The sequence below is a fragment of the Phalacrocorax carbo genome, chromosome 2, assembly GCF_963921805.1.
Source record: "Phalacrocorax carbo chromosome 2, bPhaCar2.1, whole genome shotgun sequence".
NCBI classification, from domain to species: domain Eukaryota; kingdom Metazoa; phylum Chordata; class Aves; order Suliformes; family Phalacrocoracidae; genus Phalacrocorax; species Phalacrocorax carbo.
In genome coordinates, this window is record NC_087514.1 from 67,745,880 (window position 1) to 67,769,446 (window position 23,567).

At 39.8% G+C, this 23,567-nt stretch overlaps 1 protein-coding gene across 1 annotated transcript in view; it reads left to right on the forward strand.

The window, feature by feature from the left end:
• LOC104050918 (dynein axonemal heavy chain 5) overlaps positions 1-23,567 on the forward strand; it is a 178,554-nt gene that overhangs the window by 104,077 nt on the left and 50,910 nt on the right. Inside the window, exons 59-64 of the mRNA XM_064443197.1 lie at positions 869-1,036; positions 9,440-9,658; positions 12,508-12,684; positions 16,382-16,576; positions 19,569-19,724; positions 19,964-20,146. Of these exons, the coding sequence (XP_064299267.1) occupies positions 869-1,036; positions 9,440-9,658; positions 12,508-12,684; positions 16,382-16,576; positions 19,569-19,724; positions 19,964-20,146 (1,098 nt within the window). The remainder of the gene's footprint in view (positions 1-868; positions 1,037-9,439; positions 9,659-12,507; positions 12,685-16,381; positions 16,577-19,568; positions 19,725-19,963; positions 20,147-23,567) is intronic.

The window sequence follows — 23,567 nt, forward strand, 5'->3', positions numbered from 1 at the left end:
CATTAAAAGAGAGGCATTTGCCAAAAAACCAGAAGATTCTTAATGCCTCTATTGTTAAGCAACCATTGTTACCCTGTATAAGCTCTTCTGCTCTCTACATTGCTTAAGGAGATGAATTCCATTTTCTTCTGACACTTAATTATAGATTAACTGCCATCATCAAAGATCTGGCTTTTCATGTCCTCAACAGATTGTGAAGGGTGGAAAAAATCTGAGATTAGAATAAATAAGTGAACAGCTGAAAGAAATCCCTTTTACGGTTAAGGAAAAGGGTTAGCTTCAGTGTAGTGAAATCAGTGCCTTGCAGTTTCACCCTGTTCCTTCCTAAGCTGCACATTTGACTCCCTTAGCTGTGTTCACACTGATGCCCGTCTGATGCCATGGTGAGTTTGTTCAGGGAACTAGCCTAGAAGAAAACCAACGACTAGTTTGCTGGCTTAGATTTCTGTCATATTAGCTTCCAAACTAGCTCACTGAGCATTGATGATGGTATTAAAGATGGGGCAAGAACATCTGGTTGAGGGGGAGAGGAGAGAAGGTACAGTGCTGTAGCAGCAATAACTTAGATCAGCTTAAGTTGTCATGGAGCTATGAGTACAGTACTGTCTGTAAATCTTATGGGTCAAATAAGGATATTAAATGCAAACTCAAGTCAATCTATTGCAATGGAAGTAGGACCTATTTTCACCTGAGTTCACAAAAAACCCCAACTTACCTTCTGTCCTTTATAAGAGTGAGAAGCAACAGTGTTGGTTTGTTCATTTCTTTTGTAAGAAGTGGTAGCACCATGTTTTTAAAAAGAAAAATGTTTCTGTGAAGCAGACTTTATTCTAAAATCCATTAATTTTTTTTCCTCTCCATTGACTAGGACTCAATTACAGGAGAAACTGTGGAGCTTTTAGAGCCTTATTTGGATATGGAGGATTATAATCTTGAGACTGCTAAAAAAGTGTGTGGAAACGTAGCAGGTCTTTGTTCATGGACACAAGCAATGGCTTACTTCTATGGTATTAATAAAGAAGTTCTTCCTCTTAAGGTATTCCACATTACTAATTTTATTGTTCACTCAGCTATAGCTGAGTGGAAAAAATGTTGTCTTATTTTGGCTAAAAAAGATCACAAATTACAAGAGCTTCTTGTTTGTTCACATCCAGTTGTGAAGTCAAGCATACAGAGGTTAAATATGTCCTGGCAATTTTCTCCCCTTACACAGCTACCTTGTGGTACAGTTGTTATTTCTGTGAATGCAGTCGGTTTTCAATGGAAGCCTTAGTACACAGGTTCTTTATAGAGCCTGGCTATCTGCAAGTGGGAGATACTGATACTGTCTCTGCTCTCAGACTTGGTGCCAGGCACTATGGTTTCAAGAAAACCTCTCCTCAGTCATGCCGGCCTGAGGTCACTGTGGTCTTGGTAGAATCTGGGAGAGGAGAGACTCTTCTTGGCACAGAAGTATTCTTTAATGGATTTAGCTGGAATTCAGCTCTCTAAGAAAACTTTGGAGTGTCAAACTGCTACATGTGAGTGTATATATAATAAAGTAAGTAGTCACCTGGAATAGAATTCTGTTGTAACATTGAACTACAGTAGAAAGGGATCAGCTACCATTGTCTGTGTTCCTACAGATAGCTTTATTGTCTTAGAAATGTTTCGTTTATGAGCGTATTGAAAAAAAAAAGGACTTTGAATATTCATATAGTGATTTATAATCATTGCTTCTGGGGGGGATCTTATGGCTCTTTTCTGAAGAAATACATTAAATTGGTTATGCTTCCACTGTACTTATGTTCAGTCTCCTACTGTATAAGCTACTGTATCAATAATATGTTCAAAACTCTTGGCATATTCTTTTATTATATCTAGACAGATCTGATTCAAATTCCTTAAAAGCATTATATTTCTGATCCAAGTTACTGATAGAGAAGACCATATTTCTGTGATATATAAGTAGCAATTCCCTTTTCAAATAATGAGATGTTCACTTAATGAAAACAGTTTGAAATGTGGCTATTGAGAGCTATAAAAGAGCAAGACCTAGAGGAAATTGTGGCTTAATATGCAGATGCAACTCTGAAAGCTGCAAAAGTGACTTAAGATTATGTGTAAATTTAACTTTGTATTCAAGTATTTACATTCTTGTCACACTGTGGCTGATAAGAAACTGAGCATGTATTTCTCAGCAAAGTGGTGCCTATTGTTAGGTACAGCAACAGTTACAAATACTTTAAAACTGAGGATAACAGAGGGAGGGAGTGTTTAAAGTATGCAGGAGATATTGCGGAAAGCACTGGAGTGATGCTAAGAAAATAATTGAAAATAAATGTACAATTAAACTGCAGAAAGTACTAGCACAGGCTAAATCATCCAGTGCTAAAAGCAGTTTTACTGAATGAATTACTCAAGCAGCTTTGTCCTAACTGCTGTTCTAGGAGCTAAACCCCCTTCAACATCTGCAAAATTCAACCAATATATTTTTAAATTGCACCTTAACTGAGACTCAGTGCCTCATTTATCTTAAATGTGACATCTTATGAAAACTAATTAATAGTGACTTATATTTTAGTAAATATAGTGTGCAGTAATTAACTCATTCCTAGAAATGGATACCTGCATTCTTTAGAGATGTGGCCTGTAGCTGAAGGGTCATTAGTTAGAATCACACAAAGTATAAACAATGTTGCCTGCAAATACAATGCTGTGTAGTTGCTTATCATACAGTGGTCACCATATGTGTGCTACTTTTCCATAAACCTTCAGCATGACCATGAGCTGTTCCTCTCTAGCTTGTTACCTAGTAAACAGGCCTGCTGGATTAACCTGGTAGCTCTGAATCACCATCCGCTATTTATCCATTAGTTGAAGAATACAACAGCAGAATGAAGCGAGCCTGGATTTTGCTGTGATTCTGTTAGCCTCCAATTAAAATACTGTTTATAGGGGTATAATTTCCCTTAGAGATGTCTCCAGTGATATTAATTAAGTTGTCCTTAGGCTGTTAATGATGATCAAGGGAAGTTTGTCCACAGTTTATAAACTCTGTTTGATACTGAGGATTATCCCTGTCCAACTCAGTTTTTAATATGAGACTTCATTGCCTTTTCTGCTTTCACTTGTCTCCATGTGAACTACAAACCACAGCAAGCAATAAGAGGAAATCTTGCACCTGAGGAGGAGGTAACAATCAAGGAGTGTCAAAATTTGATGATCGTCCATTTAAATAGGTGTGTCCTTGTCAAAGTGATGCCCACTGCACAGGAAAGCAAACATTCAGGTCTGAATTCAAGGCCCATAACTGTACCCCTTCCATAACTGTGGAAGGAAAGCATATCCTCTGGGGGGTGAAGGGGAGGGTTGGATCACCTAACAAAACAGATTGAAGTCAGGACATGTAACCGAATGAAAAGAATGGAGAATCTTTAAGTAGCTAATAGAAGCTGTGAAAAGCAGATAAGAGGCATGATCTCTGTGCCTTTCAAAGGTTATCTTAATCCCAAAGAATGGTCAGTGATAGTAAAGAAATTGAGGCCAAGGTTTTATTAATGTCACTTGGCATGGATCTGTTTGCATGTGTACATATGTACATATGTATACATATGTATATGAGTATAATTTTTTTAGATTGGTGAAGTGAACACATTGGTTTTGGAATATCTGCAAAACCTGTGTATGTGTTCGCCTCTCTTATAATGTTGCCCTAAATAATGATGAACCCAAATTTACTATGATATTGAGGCTCTGACAAAGTGGTACAAAGCCAATGGGGTGTCTATGTGAAAAATCTGCAGTGATCTGCGACAGGAGCAGCTTGAGATCGCATTTCCATGAAGAGTTGTCAGTCAGATGCCATGTGCCCAGGACAGGACCGAAGCAAAAGGCAAAGGTGGTCACTCAGCACATCGACAGGCTCACGAGCAGAGTGACAGTCTCCAAGTGCAAGAAGCCCTCTGGCCTGGTCCAGCAGTAGTGAGTGCTTAATGGACTGTAAGAACACTGAACTTGGAAAACTACGATTCCTGAAACTGGGGATGCTAGGAAAGCTCCAAATTGTCCTTACCTGTGGTGAACTATAAAGTTTCAGCCACTTTTTTTCTTATGGGCTCTCCTACTTCTAGTAACATTTCCTGAATTTACTGAGCAACACCTACTCTTCAGAGTGATCTGGAGTTAGTCTGGGCATTCCATTCAAGACCGGGGATACCATTGAATGGTGTGAGTTTTTTTATTGGACAAGGCATTTTTATTTAAATGCCTTCTTGTATCAGGGCCAGATATATTCAGTGCTTAGCAAAATTGAGTTTGTAATGAATCAACGAGAAACTTATGGCTATGTCAATACTAATAAATTAAACAGTACTAGAGAATTTTTCTAGACATTGGAAAGTGATCATCTGCACTGTTAAATTGTTAGAATGGTCCCTAGTGTGAATTTGGCCTTGGCTAAGCATTTTCTCAGCAATTTCTGGGCACCTTTCAGGAGCTAGCTTGGTCCAAGGGCCATTTCCATGAGGCTGTTTGCATGCAGCTGTACTGTTTTAAAGGCCAGGAGAGCTTAATGTGACCTGTTTTACACTAGTTAACCTCAATGCCAGAGAAAGGTCCTCAGCACGTTTAATGTAACAGTATAGCTGTGGATGGTAATTACATGTTTATTTGTCCTGGTTTTATGTGGAATGCAAAAAGATTAAAAGGGGCTGGATCATCTCACCACCTGCTATGAAGCCTTCTCTGAGGGCATCTCAGAAGAAGGCAAAAGAGCTGCTTAACAATTTAGTCTGGCCTTTGTTGGCACAGGAGGTCCCAGTTGACTCAAAGCTGTCAAACGTTGTCCCAATCTTCAAGAAGGGCAACAGGGATGACCCTGGTAACTACAGGCCTGTCAGTCTCACTTCTGTGCCTGGCAAAATTATGGAGAAGATTATTCTGGGAGTTATTGAAAAACACCTGGAAGACAATGCAGTCATTGGTCATAGCCAGCATGGGTTCACGAGGGGAAAGCCCTGCCTAACAAACTTGATTTCCTCCTATGACAAGGCTACCCACCTAGCTGACCAAGGGAAGCCAGTCGATGTGATCTTTTTGGACTTCAGTAAAGCTTTCGACACTGTCTCTCACAGTATCCTCCTGGACACAATGGATAAACGCATAATGCAGTGGGTGAGCAATTGGCTGACGGTTGGGCTCAAAGGGTCATAGTAAATGGGGTTACACTGGGCCGGTGGCCAGTCACTAGCAGGGTTCCACGGGGATCCATCTTGGGGCCGGTAGTCTTTAATCTCTTTGGAAATGACTTGGATGTAGTCATTGCAGTCATTGAAACTAATTAAGTTTGCTGATGATACAAAATTGGGAGGAGCTGTTGACACTCTCGAGGGCAGAGAGGCCCTGCAGAGGGATCTGGACAGACTGGAGAGCTGGGAAATCACTGACCTTATGAATTTTAACAAGCGCAAGTGCTGAATTTTATACCTGGGGCAGAGCAACCCTGGATGTACCTACAGACTGGGGACTGAGATGCTGGAGAGCATCCCTGTGGAGAGGGACCTGGGAGTTCTGGTTGACAGCAAGCTGAACACGAGCCAAGAGTGTGCCCCGGCAACCAAGAGGGCCAACTGTGCCCTGGGGTGCATCAATCCCTGCATTGCAGCCGGTCGAGGGAGGGGATTGTCCTGCTCTGCTCTGTTCTGGTGTGGCCTCACCTCGAGTGCTGTGTGCAGTTTTGGGCACCACTGTACATTAAGGATATAAAGCTACCAGAGAGTGTACAGAGAAAGGCCACGAAGTTTGTGAAGGGTTTAGAGGAGAAACCATACGAGGAGCAGCTAAAGTCACTTGGTTTGTTCAGCCTGGAGAAGAGGAGGCTGAGGGCAGACCTCATCACAGTCTACACCTTCCTCACAAGGGGAGGAGGAGGGGCAGGCGCTGATTTCTTCTCTCTGGTGACTGACGATAGGACCCGAGGGAATGGCAGGAAGATGTGCCAGGGGAGGGTTAGGTTGGATACTAGGAAAAGGCTCTTCCCCCAGAGGGTGGTGGAGCACTGGAACAGGCTCCCCAGGGAGGCAGTCACGGCGCCAAGCCTGACAGTATTCAGGAAGCACTTGGACAACGCCCTCAGAGATATGGTGTGAATTTGGGGTTGTCCTGTTCAGGGACAGGAGTTGGGCTTGATCCTTGTGGGTGCCTTCCAACTCAGGGGACACTATGATTCTAGGTACTGTCTCCATATTTGCCCTATGCAGACAGATACAGAGAGCAGGTAGAGGCACTGGCTGGAGCTGATGTTGAGAGGATTGTCTCTGTGGTTCCTCACAACGCCAATGGCAAGAAAAGGCTGAAACTGCTGCTCTCACACAAGCCTAGGCATGTTGTAATGTAGCCACCCCCCACCTCCGGGAGTACAGATAAGAGTATGGATCTCATGTCTCGAATCATGATTCATTCACATAAAATCCATTTATTCAGGCTTTCATACTGCATCCAACTGGAACAAATTGTGAATCCTTGCTTTGCTGCGTGACTCAGAGGGTTGAAATGAAGGGTGTGAAGTTTGTTCAGTAGCAATGCCACTAAAATTAGAAAGGCCACAGTGGTTGTTTGTGGTTGGGAGACACTTTTGCTTCCCGCCCGTAACTAGCTGGAAATGTTTGTATGAAGCTGCTTGCGACTGTAATAGCCTTCTTGTGCAGAAGATTCTCCTTGGCAGCAGAACTTGCCTCCTGCTCTCATGGCAAAGCTCTGCACAGGAAGCTGCCAGCCAACCTGCCAGTGATATCAATACAAAAACAGTGTTTGTACCCATGCAATTTTGAAAAATTGAGTTGGAAAGACAGGGAGCAAGAAAATAGTGATGATTTCATAGGGTAATCTGAAAAAGTAGTCTTTCTGCCTTTGGGAATCACACAGATTAGTCATCCTGGCATGTTAGCAGTCATTCTTGTGCAACCAACCATTATTCATCAAATATAATTAAGCAGCCTACAAATCAAACTAATACCAAAATGTATTACTACTTTGTTACGATTACGCTAAAATTGGCTGAAAACTTTTGTTAAATTGTCTGTAAAATAATTTCTTATTGTAAGTCATCTTCTAAAGATCCCACAAAGTCTTCTGTAAATAATTTTTTTCATGTTAGAGTACAGTATATTTTTTCTTTGTACTTGACTGAAATATTTTTTTGTTGTCCCTACATCTTCAAAGCTGGTAGCCTTTTAAGGATTTAAAAACTGGGAAGTTTGTTCTATCAGTCTTTTGCACTTTTCTGGGTAGTTTATTGCTGCACGGAGGTCTGTTTTTCATCTTTACAAGGCATCATTGCTCATATGTATTGGGAATTCATGTGGCCATTCTTTTCCATTGAGGTTCACATCCTGCTGTGATAAATGTCAAGGTGAAATATGGATCCACACAGCCAGGTGTAAGTTATCTGTTGTTCTAGCGGTTCTGCCTAGACTGTTCTTCCCAGCTCTCCAGGGATCTTGTTCCCTGTGTAACCTCACTATCTGTCAGCTGGAGGTGAAACAATATGTCATAACTTTGTTTTACCCCCATTTTTAGCCCTCACAGTGTTTAAGGATAAGAGGATGCTTTGCACTGGGGAAGGGGGGGCAGGGGTAAGGTAGGAGAAAGAGGGCCGTTGCAGGGCTCTTTCTGTCTCAGTAAGAAAGGCCCAACAACAGATGGTTTAATAAGGTAACTGCTTAAATTAGACAGAATAATAAGAGGAGTTTATAATAGCTTGAATGACCAAAAGACAAGAGTTTTCTCTCCACAAACAGGATCTGGTTTGCACAGCATGCCATGGGAAAATCTATCCAGGCTCTGTCTAATGCTGCCTGAATGTGTGGTGCTCAGCATCTGAAGGGATGTAAGACTTTCTCACTATCTATGTTCCTCTTCTTACTATACATCTTTTTAAAGCAGTTATCTTATTAAGCCATTTTTTGTTGTGCCTTTCTTATTAAGATCCACAAAAAGCCCTGCTCTCTCTCCCCCCACCCCCATTTTCCACCTCTCCCCTGGTGCAGGACACTACATCACCTACTCAAAAATCCTTTACTGTTTAAACTTTTCCTGATAGTCCAAGATCCACTGAAAAAAAAAACAGCAGTGGTTCTAAAATCTGCTTATCTGGGTCTTAACAAGACTGATTTAACAGTGTTTATCACTAGGAGATGCTGTTTAATGTGCTCTTTGATGAACAGTGGAGTAAAAATATTTCAGCATTCTTACATGATGGAAATTTTATAAGCAACAATTTCACTGGCTTATCTCCATTATAAAATATTTGTTTATCTCTAGGATCTGTCAACAGACAGTGGCTACAGTAAATGCATTTTTTTTTTGGCTGACAGTGCTATTCTCTAGATGTGTAACTCATAAAGCAATACTACTTTGTTGATTAGTACATATATGCTTCTCTAATTCCCTGCTCACAGACCTAGCTTTTGAAATCCACCAGACTTCATGCTACACTTTTTATCATGCCTAGACCTCAAAATATGATCTTGGCTCCTCTTTTTTTTTTTTTTTTTTTCTATGCAATGCAAGAAGAACTTGCTGAATTTAGCGTATTTTGATAAGAATTACATCTTTATTTTTAGTCGAGATATAATGTGAAAATCCAGTCGAGTTTCATACTTGTAATAAAACAGTTTTTACACTTTCTTGGTTTCCATCTTCATAAATCTTATAGCAGAAAAAATAGAAATAAGATTCATTATACTTAAACAAGAGTTTTAAATATTCAGAGTAAATGGAAGCAACCTTTATCTGTAAGTGTGATTTTCACAAGAATTTTGTCAGTCTCTAATTCTTTGCAAACATATATTTGGAAACACATTCTCAATTCACAGAATACTTTTTTTTCCTCCCTGTTAGGAATATACAAGTTAAGAGGCCACATTTAAATGACTGGCAACTTATTCAAATTTATATAGAGATGTGAGAAAAGTCTCTAGAGTCTTAGTTTCCAGAGGAGAAAAAAATGCCTTTGTTATATTTTTATTGTAGAAGTAATTGATGGGAAAAAAAGAGCAGAAGAGTAGTTTCTGTTATCATTATTATTATTTTATAATCCATAAGGACAATCTTAATTTTCTTTTGCACTGAGAATATATTACAGAAAACATTGTATAGGTTGCCTCATATATCTAGTGTTCAATTTCAAGTGTACTGTGATTTCAAATCATTGATCATTGTGTGATCAATAGAACATTCTGAAAATATTATTAAAACACTTTAAGACTGCATTGAATAACTTTAATGTTATGCTTGTGTTCCAGTCTGAAAAGTAAAAAAGGAAAAAACCCACTGTCATCTTAATCATGTATTATTTTTTAAAGTACCCAATACAGTACAATATGTGCCATTAAATGAATGTCATTTGCTCTTGCCAAATAATAGGTATTAACTACTCTTTACGTTTAAATGCTTGTAGGCAAATTTAGCGTTGCAAGAGGGAAGACTTGTAGCTGCCCAAATGGAACTGAATAATGCACAAATTCAGCTGGATGAGAAGCAAATGGAACTGGATCAAGTACAAGCCATGTATGATACTGCTATGAAAGAGAAGCAGGCCTTAGTTGATGATGCTGAGGCATGCAGAAGGAAGATGAACAATGCCACAGCTCTGATTGAAGGATTAGGTGGAGAAAAGGTATGTTCAGCCTTGAGAAAAGGAGGCTTAGAGGGCATCTCATCACCATGTACCAGTACTTAAGGGGTAGCTACACAGAAGATGGAGACTCCCGTTTTACAAGGAGTCTCCTGGAGAGGACAAGGGAGAATGGACACAAGTTGCTCTTGGGGAGATTCTGACTGGACACAAGAGGGAAGTTTTTCACAGTGAGGACAGTCACCCATTGGAATAATCTCCCCAGGGAAGTGGTTGACTCGGCCACGTTGGACACCTTCAAGATTCGGCTGGACAGGGTGCTGGGCTGTCTTGTCTAGCCTGTGCTCTTCCTAGAAAGGTTGGACTAGATGATCCCTGAGGTCCCTTCCAGGCTGTGATTCTGTGATTCTGTGTGTGATTCTGTAGTATATATGAGCAGGTTTCCAACACAAAGTAGGTGCTCAGTTTTGAGAATACTCCATAAAGATCATTAGTAGTGCTAAAGGAATTCAAAGCATGGTGACATCTCAATATCATATGACACTTTATTTTAGTTATATGCATGGCTTTTTGCTTGAACTTAATGTATCTAACAAAGTAAAACAATTTTTTGTGTTAACTTAAATCTTCTGTGTGAAGATTTATGTCATATCATATGGATTGTTTTGGGATAAAGTTCAGATTTAAAGCCAAAGAGCCAAACTCCGTTTAGCTTTAGTAAGAATTGGAATTAGGCTTAACCTAAACTGTATATAAGAAGGATTACTCTCTTTTTCTCACCAAGTGTACAAGAATACCAATTTGAAGGTTGAGTAATTTCCTGAATTATATTTGAAGTTCAGATTTCTACTGGAGCTGTTTACAGAATTACGGGCTAATTGTTATCCTCTGCACTATGCTTGAAATTTACCTTTCCTATGCAGATTTTTCTGGCTTCAGCCTGAAGGTTTCCAGAGGAAGCAGGATATTCTTTTTTTCTCATCTGATTATTTGCTTTGATAATTCCTTGGTTGATTTCACACAGAGTCAAAACTGATGAGAGCTTTGACTTCAACCACTGCGTCCTGTGAGGCCAGGACTTCATCATTTGTTTGCATAGCTGTACTTCAAAATATATCAGTCAAAAATATTAGATGGTCTATCATATTTTTCAGTGAATTTCTGTATTTAAGAGCAACACCAAAATAGGAAGTTAAAGTGCCTTATCGTGAGTTTTCTGAAGCCTCGTGCTATGAGGTCTTGTAAAAGCTGTCATCCCATTCTACTTTTGAAAATTCAGACAAAAGATTGAAAGACTATGTAGGGCACTTGGAGCCTTGGGCAAAACTGACACCCAGTTAAATGTGTATTTTCTAAATTTAAAGCATGTAGGTCCTGACCAAGATTACATGTAGAGTGATTGGAAGGGAACAGAAAACTGGAGAGAAAGGAACAAGTAAAACTCAAAAATAATAATCAGAAAAATCACAGAATCATGGAATAATTGAGATTGGAAGGGACCTCTGGAGATCATCTAACCCAGCTCCACCCCAACTCGAATCAAGGTCAAATAGAGCAGGTTGCTCATGGCACTGTCCAGTTGGGTTCTGAATATCTCTGAAGATGGAGACTTCACAACCTGTCTTGGCAACCTATTCCAGCCCTGGACCACTCTCACTGTAAAAAAGTTTTTTTGTGTTTAATTGGAATTTCTTGTATTTCAATTTGTGCCCATTTGCCCTTGTCCTTCCACTGGGTACCACTGAAAAGAGTCTGGCACCATCATCTTTACACCCTCCTGTCAGGTATTTGTACACATTGATAAAATTCCCCCTGAGCTGTCTGTTCTCAAGGCTAAACAATCTCAATTCTCTCAGCCAAGGCTGCCCCCAACCTTTATATCTCTGACCAGTTATTTCTCGTTTGCAAGTCTGTGGTTCAGCAAACCACCTTCCCTCATCAGATCCTCAGTTACCTGTGCTAAGAATTTTTTGTCAGTGCACTCCTTAAAACCTCCTGATTGCTTGTGTCTTGCTGTGTTGTCCCTCCAGAAGATATCAGAGTGGTTAAAGTCCCCCATGTAGACCAGGGCCTGTGAATGCAAGGTTTCTTCCCGTTGTCTGAAAAAAAAACTCAGCAACTTCTTCCTGATCGTGTTGTCTGGAACAGACACACAGAGCATCACCCATGTTGGTCTGCCTTCTAATCCTAACCAATAAGCTCTCAACTGGCTCATTGTCCATCCCAGAGTCTCACATGCAGAGCTCCATGCATTCCAGCTGCTTTCTCACATAAAAGAAAATGCCCCTTCCTAACAAGCCTGTGTACACCTGTTGCAGCACTCTAGCTGTGGAAGCGTTCCTCCCATGTCCCCATGATCCCCATGAGATCATGACTCTGCAACCGCATGCAGACCTCTAATTCCTCATTTGTTCTCCATGCTGTGCACATTAGTGTACAAGCACTTCAGAGAGGTACCCAGCTGTGCTAATTTCCCAGAAACAGTATGAAAGTTATCCCCATCATTCTGTCTCATAGGCACTTCTTTGTTTCTGTGGATATGCTTGGGGTGTTCCTCCATTAGCCCTGTTTTATTGATTACAAGGTCCCTGCTGTTTATATCACACCACGTATTTTATTTGCCAGCTGGTCTTCCACTTCCTCATATGATTGTTGGTCATCCTCTCCCTCCAATCTGGCCAGCTTGTTGGCAAAGATGCTTTTTCTTCACTTTGTCAGGTGGTTGCCATCTTTTCCAAGAAAACTTCAAATTCCGAAGAATGATTTAAAGCCAAAAATACTCCTGGTCCAAAGAACAGTTATTTACCAGAAAGACATAAACTCTTAAGTTAGATCTTCATGTTAGTTTTGTGCCTGCTTAGACTAACTTCTTTATAAAATTCTGCATACAGCTTCGTTGGACAGCAAGCAGCAAAAACTTTCAAAATCAAATTGTTAATTTAGTGGGGAATGTTCTTCTGGCCACTGGATTTCTCTCTTACTCTGGACCTTTCAATCAGGAGTACAGGAATTTGCTGCTTCACCTGTGGAAGAAGGAGATGGACAACAGCAAGATTCCATATAGTAATGTAAGTGGTCACACTCTGTCCTGACCTTACTCTTTGCCTTGCAGAGAAATAATATTCAGAGCGTTCTGTTCCAGAAAAGTATGTAATTGGAAGATTATTTACAGGCTGTCACATTCCATCAGATTTTTAATATATAAAAAATCTGAGCAGTTGACAACTGAGCTTCTAAAAAAATGTGTTCTAAGATCCTCTTTATACTGTCATGCATTGCAGGATCGGTATCTAGGCCATCGCTCTGGCAAATCTGAGGAAGAGATGCTGTCTGAGGTCAGCTGCACTGGGAGGAAATTTCATAATATGGGGAACAATGTAAAATTTACCAGCTTAGAATAGATTTATCTTATCATAAAGGGTTCCATCAGGTAGTCACAGTTTTCCCCCATAGTTGGTGCTTTTTTGCAAATGCCATATTGTGTCCATAATTTCAGTCACAGTCAAGCAAATTAGCCACATCGATCTTTTACTGGAAGTAGAAAATATGTATACTGGAGAAAACACCAGTTGCAACTGTGTCCTTTAACATTTTAAGTTATCCTTTTACAAGGAAGAAATTGTGAATATGTGGTTGAGAACAGCACCCCCCAACTGGTATTGCTGTGCCCCTGTAATTTTCCAGGTAGACTTTGAAGCAGCAGCTCCCAGGTTAGGCCCACAGAATGGTGCAGAGGTGGGGAGGTTGGTCTGTGGCTCCTGAGTTGGATGGAAGTTATGCCCCAACCAACTTTCAGGGACTTTTTCCACTTTTATCACTTAGAGCCTCATGTGCTGCCACTAAAAATCTGCTCTAGATATCCACTTTTCACTCTGAACTGTAAATCTGGACTATAAAGAGTAAATTTGAATGGAAGTTTTTTAATGTATTTTGTATTTCTGACATATGTCATAAATTCTTTAATCTACTGTTCTTAATATATTAAACTTCGAACACAACAAGCTAGTCTAGGAATAAAAATTTCCATTATTTTCATTTAAGATTAGTTAAGTGCAACATTCTAATAATCTAGGTTTGCTAGAAAATATTTGTAAAATTGGACTAAACAGTTTTTCCTTTTTAAAGTTTCACATTCTTATTCTTAGTGTAGCTTGATTAATTCATGATTGACATAAAAATACTCTTTCACCCAGTTATAGAAAAGACCATTGCACATTTTGAACCAGGAAATACCACCTCTGCACCTCCATGTATTGTCAGTTAATACCCTCTGTCACACCCTCTGCTGTGTACCCACACCATTTAATTTAGTTTAATTTGAAGTGTCTTGTTGAAATGAGTAAGTTAAACAAAACCTGGATTTTGTAAGACTTGGTTTAAACCACTTCAGCTTGCTCCAGTCTAAGCTCTTAAATCCATGTACATTTGTCACCAGTGAGGCTATTCTCAGCGAGTCCGACAGTACAGCTTCTCCTCAATTGGCCTAAGTCGGTGCGGGCAGAGGTGGCCTAAAATGCAGCAGAGCTACGGTCCTATTGTGCAGTTTCAGTTCCCTGCCACATCATATACTACCTTTATTAAAGTGAGCAACCTGCATGCTGGGACCATGATACAGGGCAGGTTCCTTAACATGAATCTTGTTCTTTCCTTTTACCACTATCTGCTTTAGGAGTGCCGGACCTGGCAGCTGTTCTGGTGCACAGGCTTTGCTTGTGGCCAGCAGCAGCCTTGTTTCTATTCCATGACTTTTAGGAGGTCTAATATTCTTCCTTGCACCTGGAAGACATGTTCATGCTGAAGGCAGAATTTAGGCCATAATAATCAAAACTGTCTTTCTGAGTAATCTGTTCCTGTTGCATTCCACTTGGTTTTGTGAATACCTGTGTACATTTTCTCCAGCAGTAAAGGTTGGAGAAAAAGCTCAGGGAGTCTCTTTTTCTCACAGTACAGGAGTGGAGGCACTAAGCCCAAATGGCTCCTGTCCTCAGCTGTGAAAGCTTTCGACAGAGCAGGTGCTCCTGGAAAGTGCTGGGAGCAAGCGAGCAACGTGTGTACAGCTGTGGCTGTACCATTATGAGACAGTTGAAGGTAGATTAGGATCCCTGCTGCATCTTCTTTTCAGTTTCTTGGGATATTTGACACTTAAAACCTGTATTAGGGAGACCTCTTTGCCATGAGAGGCTTGTCATGCTGTTCATCTCATAGAAGTTATCTGTGAATATTATTTTTACATTAGGTGGTGTGTAGGGGAATAGACAGGGATCGGCGACCGGAAGATTACGGGATGTGACGGAAAGATAGACTCCTCCCCATAGGAGTGGCAGGAACAGGAACCGCAAGAGCTATATAAGCGTGTGACGCAGCCAAATAGACGGACATTTTGCATCCATCATATTGATGTCTGTGCATCACTGTCCCCAGGGTGGGTAGAGCCCTGTGTCCCGGAGGTATGCGGCCCAAGATAAGTTCTCCCGTAGAAGCGTACAGCTACAGTGGTGCATAATGCTTCTCGTAACAGTGATTAACCTTGACCTGACAGAGTGAACCTCACAGCCCAGCCCAATTTATGCTATGACTTGCAAAGATGAATGATTCTGACTTGCCCAGCAAAGCTCTTTGAAAGCTCCTGATGATAAGTAATATGTAAGTCCAAGATGGATTTATTAATAAAGTACCAGTAGCAGTGCAGTCTCAGGCAAGATTCTTTACCAGTGTGGTATGGGAGTTATCCTACATACATTCATCCCAGGGAGGCTCTTTCTCAAATTCAGTGTACAAAATGTTCTTAAAAGCTACTTACCTTGGAGAATATCTGTCAAGATTCTTACCGTTTAAGGATAAGAACTTGGATGTATAATGTCCTTAGAAAGCAAGACATAAAGAACTAAAATTCTGCCTCTATGAAGATGTTCTTACCACATTACGACTCAGCTACCTCCTTCAAAATTTGAGGAATACTTTTTGGTTTTTTTCTGTGTTGCTTTTTTTTTTTTCCATATGGACAAGTTAGACACAGAATGCCATGATTAATGAGTTTCAAACCATAATTACCATTCTGTTTAGATAGTTTCCTTTAAAGACAGGATTATGATTTCAATTATAGCGGATGGAAGAGGGTTTTAATTTTTTCCAGTGAATTAAGTACTCACAAAAGGCAGCATATGGGCTTCTCTTGATACTTCACACTACAGGAAAGAAAGCAGCTTTGCAGTTCAAGCAAAAGGCTTGACATCTGCCTTTGTCACAGACTAACTGACTGTGGGTGTATGAGTCATTTAGGCATAACAGTTTAAAGAGAGCTATCTATTTAAAATTAGCTATCTATCTGTATAGTTAGGCAGTTAAATTGGATAAGTTTCAGAGTTGCATGGTGACTGATACTTCCTGCTGCAGTAGGAAAAAAATCAGAGTTATTTAGACCCTATTCATCTACTTAAGGAGCTAAATATGGTTTTAGGTTCCAATTGCTGAAAATTTTGGATATTAAATGATTTACTGTCCTTTTCACAAATGGAGATTGGATTCTTAAAGTTTCTCTGTCTTCTGAGAATGGTTTGTGTTACTTCATTCAGATTGTTCAATAATCAGAGTAGTAAAAAAATCAAAGGGGTAAAAAGCACTGAACTTTAAAGAAAGGAAACAATAAACAATACCTACCAAATACATTCTATCATGCTCTATGATCAGAATAAGAAGAAAAACCTTCCATCAAACATTTTAGTACCCTAAATGGTACTAATTTTGTAATTACATATTTTCTATTAGGACCTGAACCTTACTGGTATGCTTGTTGACAATGCTACAGTGGGTGAATGGAACCTCCAGGGTCTTCCAAACGATGACCTTTCAATTCAGAATGGTATCATTGTCACAAAAGCATCAAGATATCCTTTGCTGATTGATCCACAAGGTCAAGGAAAGATCTGGATTAAAAATAAGGAAAAGAATAATGGACTCCAGGTAAATAGTTCATTTAATATTTTGTATATGTGTCTCATTTCACATCATAGTTGGCAATGCAAAATATTTTTTCTGTCATCATACTTTGGCCATGTGTAATTTAATTCTGATGTTTATTGTACACAGTTAGGCAGAAATTAAAACAAGACTGACACAAAACCTGTGACCTATCTGTATCAGGGTGAAGTAGCTTGTACTGCTTTGTCATCTCCCAGAAAGACAGTTTCAAGAGCAAATTGGAATTATATGTTATGCCATATGTATTTTTATGACAAGTCTTTTAATTGCTTGTCATAGAGAAAGAGAAATGTAGAGGGAAGTAACTGACTTGCAAAATTAAGACCAGACAGGATCAGGCAGTTAGTGCTGCATGGCAATAACATTTTAGCTTAAGTGTTTTAAGAGGACAATAGGGAAAAGAAAAAGGAAGGAGTTGGAAAAAGAATGGTGGCTTGAGGTAGAATGGAAATCTAGTGATCTTTGAGCCGTATCAAACACAAAGCCCAAATTTAGGCTGCATCTTGATGATTAAATGCTTGTCATAAAAATATTTATTGCTTAATTTATCCACCCTTCTCACTTTCTGTCTAGCAGTACATCCTGCTTGGGATCTGGTTCTTTTATTTAATTCAAAATTTTATCTGTTTTTCTCTTCTAATCAGCCTACCCTCTATGCTTTGTTACACCAATAAGGATAAGATGGGTTATGATAAAGACATAAACACATGATCTATTTTCAGTCCAGATTGAGCATGATACTAAAGTGTTAGCTGATAATAAATCAAGTTTATCCTACAACTGTAGATGATCACATTAATACCATGGTATACTATCTTCACTCAAAATGAGTGTGACGGATAAGAAAAAGACACTAAGAATGAAGGTAAGGTTGGTGACATCCAGAGAACTGATGACATCATGTTGATGTCATTAGCTAAATCCTTAACCTTCTGGAGCTTGACTCAGATCTGTCTGTATTTCCGAGTACTGTTAGGAAAGGCCCGACGTTCAATCCCACACCAAATCTTCAACTTCTGGGAAGTTGAACATGCTCAAAAAGTTGTGTAAAAACACAGATAGAAATGGGAAGTATTGACTGAGAAGAAACAGAAAAATAATGTGGAACATTCAAAGATCTTGGAAAAATGGATGCCCTTATTAAAAATATGATGAAAAGCTCTCCTAAAACATATGAGGTGTATTGACAGAAGAATTAAGGCATTATGTGACACTGTGAAATCTACTGTCTTACAGTAGATAACATGGCTTCCTCTAAATTACATCAGTCCTTACTTTGGCCCTCAAAACTTGGATCAAGAAACACTAGTGTGAGTAACCAACAAGAAATAATAGAGAGAAGGATGTATCTCATATTCCACCCTCTTTGATACTTGCATATCCTCCTCAGGATTTCAGAGAGCTGCCAAGCTGAGCTATGGAGTGACAACAGTGAACCTCCTTCAGTTAGGGACCTACACGGTCTCTTTCTGCCATGCTGTAGCCTTTTCCCAAAAAATTTTGAAGTGTCCTCCAACCTGCATCTTCAGTTCCCTCCCTTAATTGGCACTGAGGCTGTGTTGCCCAGTTGCCCCCCCTCCGGGTGGCTGCTCTCACCATGTGCCAGCGTGCAGCCTGTGGAAGGAGACTGCGAACACACAAGTTCCATTCCGTGGTCCAGTAATTGCTTAAGGGTCTTATATCACATACTCACCAAAGCAGGGACTGGGAGATGTAGATTAAAATACCATTTCCTCTTTCCCCCCTATTCATACACTCTAAGTGATGATGGCATTTGACTGATGAGCCAGAGAAAAATGTCTACCAGGCTTGCCTTCTGGTCAGGATGGGTGAATATCCAGCCTATGAGATTTGTGAATCCTGACGGACCCTAACTACTGAGATCCTGAGTAGTCTGAAAACTTACACGGATTTGAATACACACAGCTGTAGCCTCTAAGTGCAGAGGAAGCTTTCCTGATGGAAATTCAGTTGAAAATTTGGTCAGTGGTGGGCTTTTAGACATCCTGGCTCAGGTGTCAGCTGTATTAGAAGAGTATGAGTTTTTCCCCCTGTAAAGTCCAAGAGGAACAGAGTTAATACTCTAAATACCCAAGTGTTTACATTATGCCTTTACATTGGGGATATTGTAATTTGCTATGGTCTTTTTAGGATTATATTGTTGGTCACAAAGACACTAACTTCATCCCTCAGTTTCATGTGGACTGAAAATACAGGCAACATGCTGTTCTGGTGGATACACATATGCTTACATTGTAACAAAGCTAAAAGTGCAGAGTGGTGGAACATAGTATTAATTTTTAAATGATATACTGTTTTAAGACTGTGTAATGTGCCTCTGGATATTTTAATTATACCTTTTTCAAAGAGCACTGCCTGTAAGACAAGGATTTATTTTAAAAACATGTCTATCCTAGATTTTTTTTTTAATAAAAAACACCCCAAAAACATGACTTAACAGATGCCTGGAAAGGCTATTCAGTTATCATCTCAAAGGCTTATGTTAAAATTATTGAATTTAAATAAATGAAAAGGGGTCTATGTGATTTTTAGCAATTTTAAGACTTTATATTGTGAAATGGGAGCTGAACTGGAAATTCAACACTTGATGTGAGACCAGGCCTCCTATGTAACGCTGGTTCCCTGTCTGAAACCTACAAATACTTCCCTACTTCACATTAGCGTTCTGAGCATAAATCCATTAATATTTAAAATGTATTAAGATACTACAGTGATTAGATAGATATGTAGATACGTAAATAAATAGATAACAATAAAGAAGTGTGATCTCCTGTTCTGTTAAGCTTAAATAAAAACTTCTATTCATTTCAGTAGAAGTGAGTGTTGGTCTCTAAAATGTAATAATTTGTGTAGATATCCCGGGATGAGTATAATTTTTGAAAGTTGCAATAGATTTTATACTGTTTTCTATATGCTTGCAAATGCATGCTATATTGTGAACCAATTTTCCCAGGTTACAGCTATGAACCACAAGTTCTTCAGAAGTCATATAGAAGACTGCCTGTCCCTTGGACGACCTTTGTTAATTGAAGATATTGGAGAGGAACTTGATCCTGCCCTAGATAATGTCTTGGAAAAAAATTTCATTAAATCTGGTTCAGCACACAAAGTAAGATGAATTGTGAATGTGAAATTAAAAAACAATAGGAGAGATGCTGGGTATCTGGTAGTCTGGATACTGCCGACATTCACACCTTTGCAACACTTAGAAAGATGAGTAGTGAAAGCAGAAAGTTTAAAAAGTGTAAATGAAAATGTAAAAAAAGAGTTTATCTATTTTTCATGGGATAAAATAACTTTTTCTGAATTCAGCTTTTGAAAATTGAGTAATATGGGTTTTTTTTCCAGGTGAAAGTAGGTGACAAGGAGGTAGATCTGATGAAGGGGTTTACACTTTATATGACAACGAAATTGGCTAATCCTGCCTATACTCCAGAAATTAGTGCAAGAACAACTGTGATTGACTTTACTGTTACTATGAAAGGGCTGGAAGATCAGCTCCTTGGCCGTGTCATCCTCACAGAAAAACAGGTATCTCGTAGCTTGCAATTTTTGTATAGAGGGAAGGCTTGTTCAATATCTGTGCTGTAAGTGGATATATTCAATATCTTGGTTGAAATCAAATGCAAGAATAAAAACGTGATTGAAAGTTCAGGGGTTTGTGCATTTGCTGAAAGACCATATGGAGCTGGTTTTTAACTGTGTGGAGGGACCTAAACAGTTATTTTAAGATCTGGCCTTGGAAAGAAAAGGAATAAAATTATTCATTAAAAATGCATCACAGGCATATATATGACATGCATAAAGCATCTCTATTCCTTCATATATAGCAAAGGCTCCCTGTTCAGACAAAAACCTCTTTTATTTCTGAATACCTTTTTAAACTTAATTTGAATTACATGAAAAACTGCTTATGAACTCAAACTATTTTTGCCAGCCAGGCTCTAGTGTGCAGGGAGATATGAGATTTTTAAGGAGCCCTGAACACTGACTTGACTGAGCTCTTACTAAAATTTCCATTGATTATGTGGAAGCAAATATAAGGAAGAAAATCCTCTCTCAAGTGTTCTTCAGGAATTTTATTTCATAATATCAAATCTGAGATATCATTCACAATAATTTAATCTAGATCATTCCTATTTCATTTTGTGTGATCTAATTTAACAGCCTGGTTATCCAAAAACTTAGGAGTCAATTCATCATAGGCACTGGGGACAAAGGTGGGTTTTTTACTGTGGCAGTCATACCAATAAATACATTAATGTTATGGTCCAATTACACTAAAATGAAATATTTGCTTCCTTTCTCATTAAAGTGAAAGCACAGAAGTTGTATTTCACATCAAACTGAATGACTTATTTCAGGTAGAACATTTCGTAATTGTGTCTTTGTGAGAAAAGTAACGAAGATGAAGGTTTGTATTAGCAGAGCTGCTGCTTTCAGTAGGTAACTCGGGTAGGCTTGCTCATGTGAGGGCAGTTCCCTGCCTAAGGGAATTAATTCCTCCTTCTTCGACTTCCCAATGCATATTCTAACCAGTGTGCTTTAGCAGTGCTGTCACTTTCTCTGACCAATGCCTTTCCACTTTGCTCAAATGAGCAAAGGACAAGAGTTTAAGTGCCTTTCCTTTCATCTGACAGTCACAACCAGGGGCTAGAAGGTTATTGTTATGCCCAAACTTCCTGTGAATTGTTCCACGAAAAATGGAAAAGCTACAACAGCATATAGTAAGGAAAAGCTATCCATTAGCAGGGTGGGACAAATGCCAGGGATGCAAAACTTTTAATCTTTACTCCAGTAGATGTACGTTTATGTAAGCAAAATTGAACAGCATCAGCAGGAATGGCTGGGACTATCCTGACTCAATAATTTACCTCTGACAGGAGACAGAGGTTTAAATCAGGATAGAATTGAAATTGGTTTCTTATGACCTACATATAAAACTCATCTTCCCACACACAGATACTCTCACTCTGCGTTTTTTTTCCTGGACAAAACTGTTAGAGAATTCATATTGAATGTAGCAACACCTAGACTACATTTTGGGTCAAAAATATAGTTACTGAAAAACATTCATCCAGTGGTGCATATCAGCTGAAGAGAGCTGCAAGGATAGCTGGTTACGAACAGCACTACTTGCTGCACAGGGACATGGTTGCAGGTCAACATTTAATAAACTTCTTTGCTTTAGCAGATAAGAAGAAATAATTGTTGTTCTGTCTCTTCTGTCTCAATAGGAGATGAAGATCCCAGTGTAGATAGCCAGAGCCAATCGAGCTCTGATAAATTTAGTTCAAAGTAAAGATAGAGCATGAACAGAGAATCTGAAGAACAGGTTTTCTATTACAAACAAGAAGACAAGTTTATGATCACTGAGCTAAAGTAATAGATTAAAGGAACCAAGACATTCTTAAAGGTTGCTATAGTGATCAATAAAATATATGATCAAAGAAGTGTTTATTCTTCTCAGCTTTAAAGGTTCCTCCTGTAAGTATATGAAAAAAAAAATTACTATCAGCATCATTTTGTACTTTGATAATGAAGTTGCTGCCACTTTTTGTGTTTAGAAGAGCTATTTTTATATTAAATGCGGTTGTGAAATCCTCTTGCAAACAAAAGCCTGACATCTGGTATATTTGCTAGTTTTCTGAAAGACACTCTTTACAGGCTTCCAAATAAAATGGGTGAGGTGCCTGTTCTTAAACTAAGCATGTCCTTAAGTAGAATTTAAGCATGTACTTAAAGGCGTGTTTGAGTGTTCTGTAGAACTACTCCTTCTGTGATCTAATCCTTTTTGTGTTAACGGTGAAGAAAGAGGAGAAAATGCAGAAAATTTGAAGCTGAATCACACAGAATCACAGAATGGTAGGGGTTGGAAGGGACCTCTGGAGATCATTTTGTCCAACCCCCCTGCTTGAGAAGGGACACCTAGAGCAGGGGGCACAGGGACGCATACAGGCGGGTTTTGAATGTCTCCAGGGAAGGAGACCCCACAGCCTCCCTGGGCAGCCTGTTCCACTGCTCTGTCACCCTCACAGGAAAGAAGTTTTTCTCATATTGAGCTGGAACTTCCTGTGTTCCAACTTGTGCCCATTGCCCCTTGTCCTGCCATTGGGCACTAATGAAAAGGGCCTAGTCCCATCATCCTGACACCCACCCTTTAGATATTTATACGTGTTGATGAAATCCCCCCATAGTCTTCTCTCCTCCAGGCTGAACAAACCCAAGTGTCTCAGCCTTTCCTCATAAGAGAGATGTTTCGGTCCCCTGATCATCTTGATAGCTTGCCGCTGGACTTGCTCAAGCAGTTCCCAGTCCTTCTTAAACTGGGGGGCCCAAAACTGGGCAAAATAGTCCAGATGTGGTCTCACTAGGGCAGAGTAGAGGGGGAGGATAACTCCCCGCAACCTACTGGCCACACTCCTTTTAATGCACCCCAAGGATACCTTTGGCCTTCTTGGCCACAAGGACACAGTGCTGGCTCCTGGTCAGCTTGCTGCCCACCAGCACTCCCACCTCCTTCTCAACAGAGCCCCTTTCCAGTAGTTCAGCCCCCAGCCTGTACTGGTGCATGGCGTTGTTCCTCCCCAGGTGCAGGACCTTGAACTTGCTCTTGTTGAATTTCATGAGGTTCCCCTGGGCCCAGCTCTCCAGCCTGTCCAGGTCTCACTGGATGGCAGCACAGCCTGCTGGTGTATCAGCCACTCCTCCCGGCCTGGTATCATCAGCAAACTTACTGAGGTTACACTTGATCCCATCATCCAGGTCATTGATGAATATGTTGAACAGAACCCAGCACAGAGCCCTGGGACACACCACTAGTGACAGGCCTCCAACCAGACTCTGCTCCATTGATCATGACCCTCTGAGTTCTGTCATTCAGCCAGTTCTCAATCCACCTCACTGTCCGCTCATCCAACCCACACTTCCTTAGCTTGCCTGTGAGGATGCT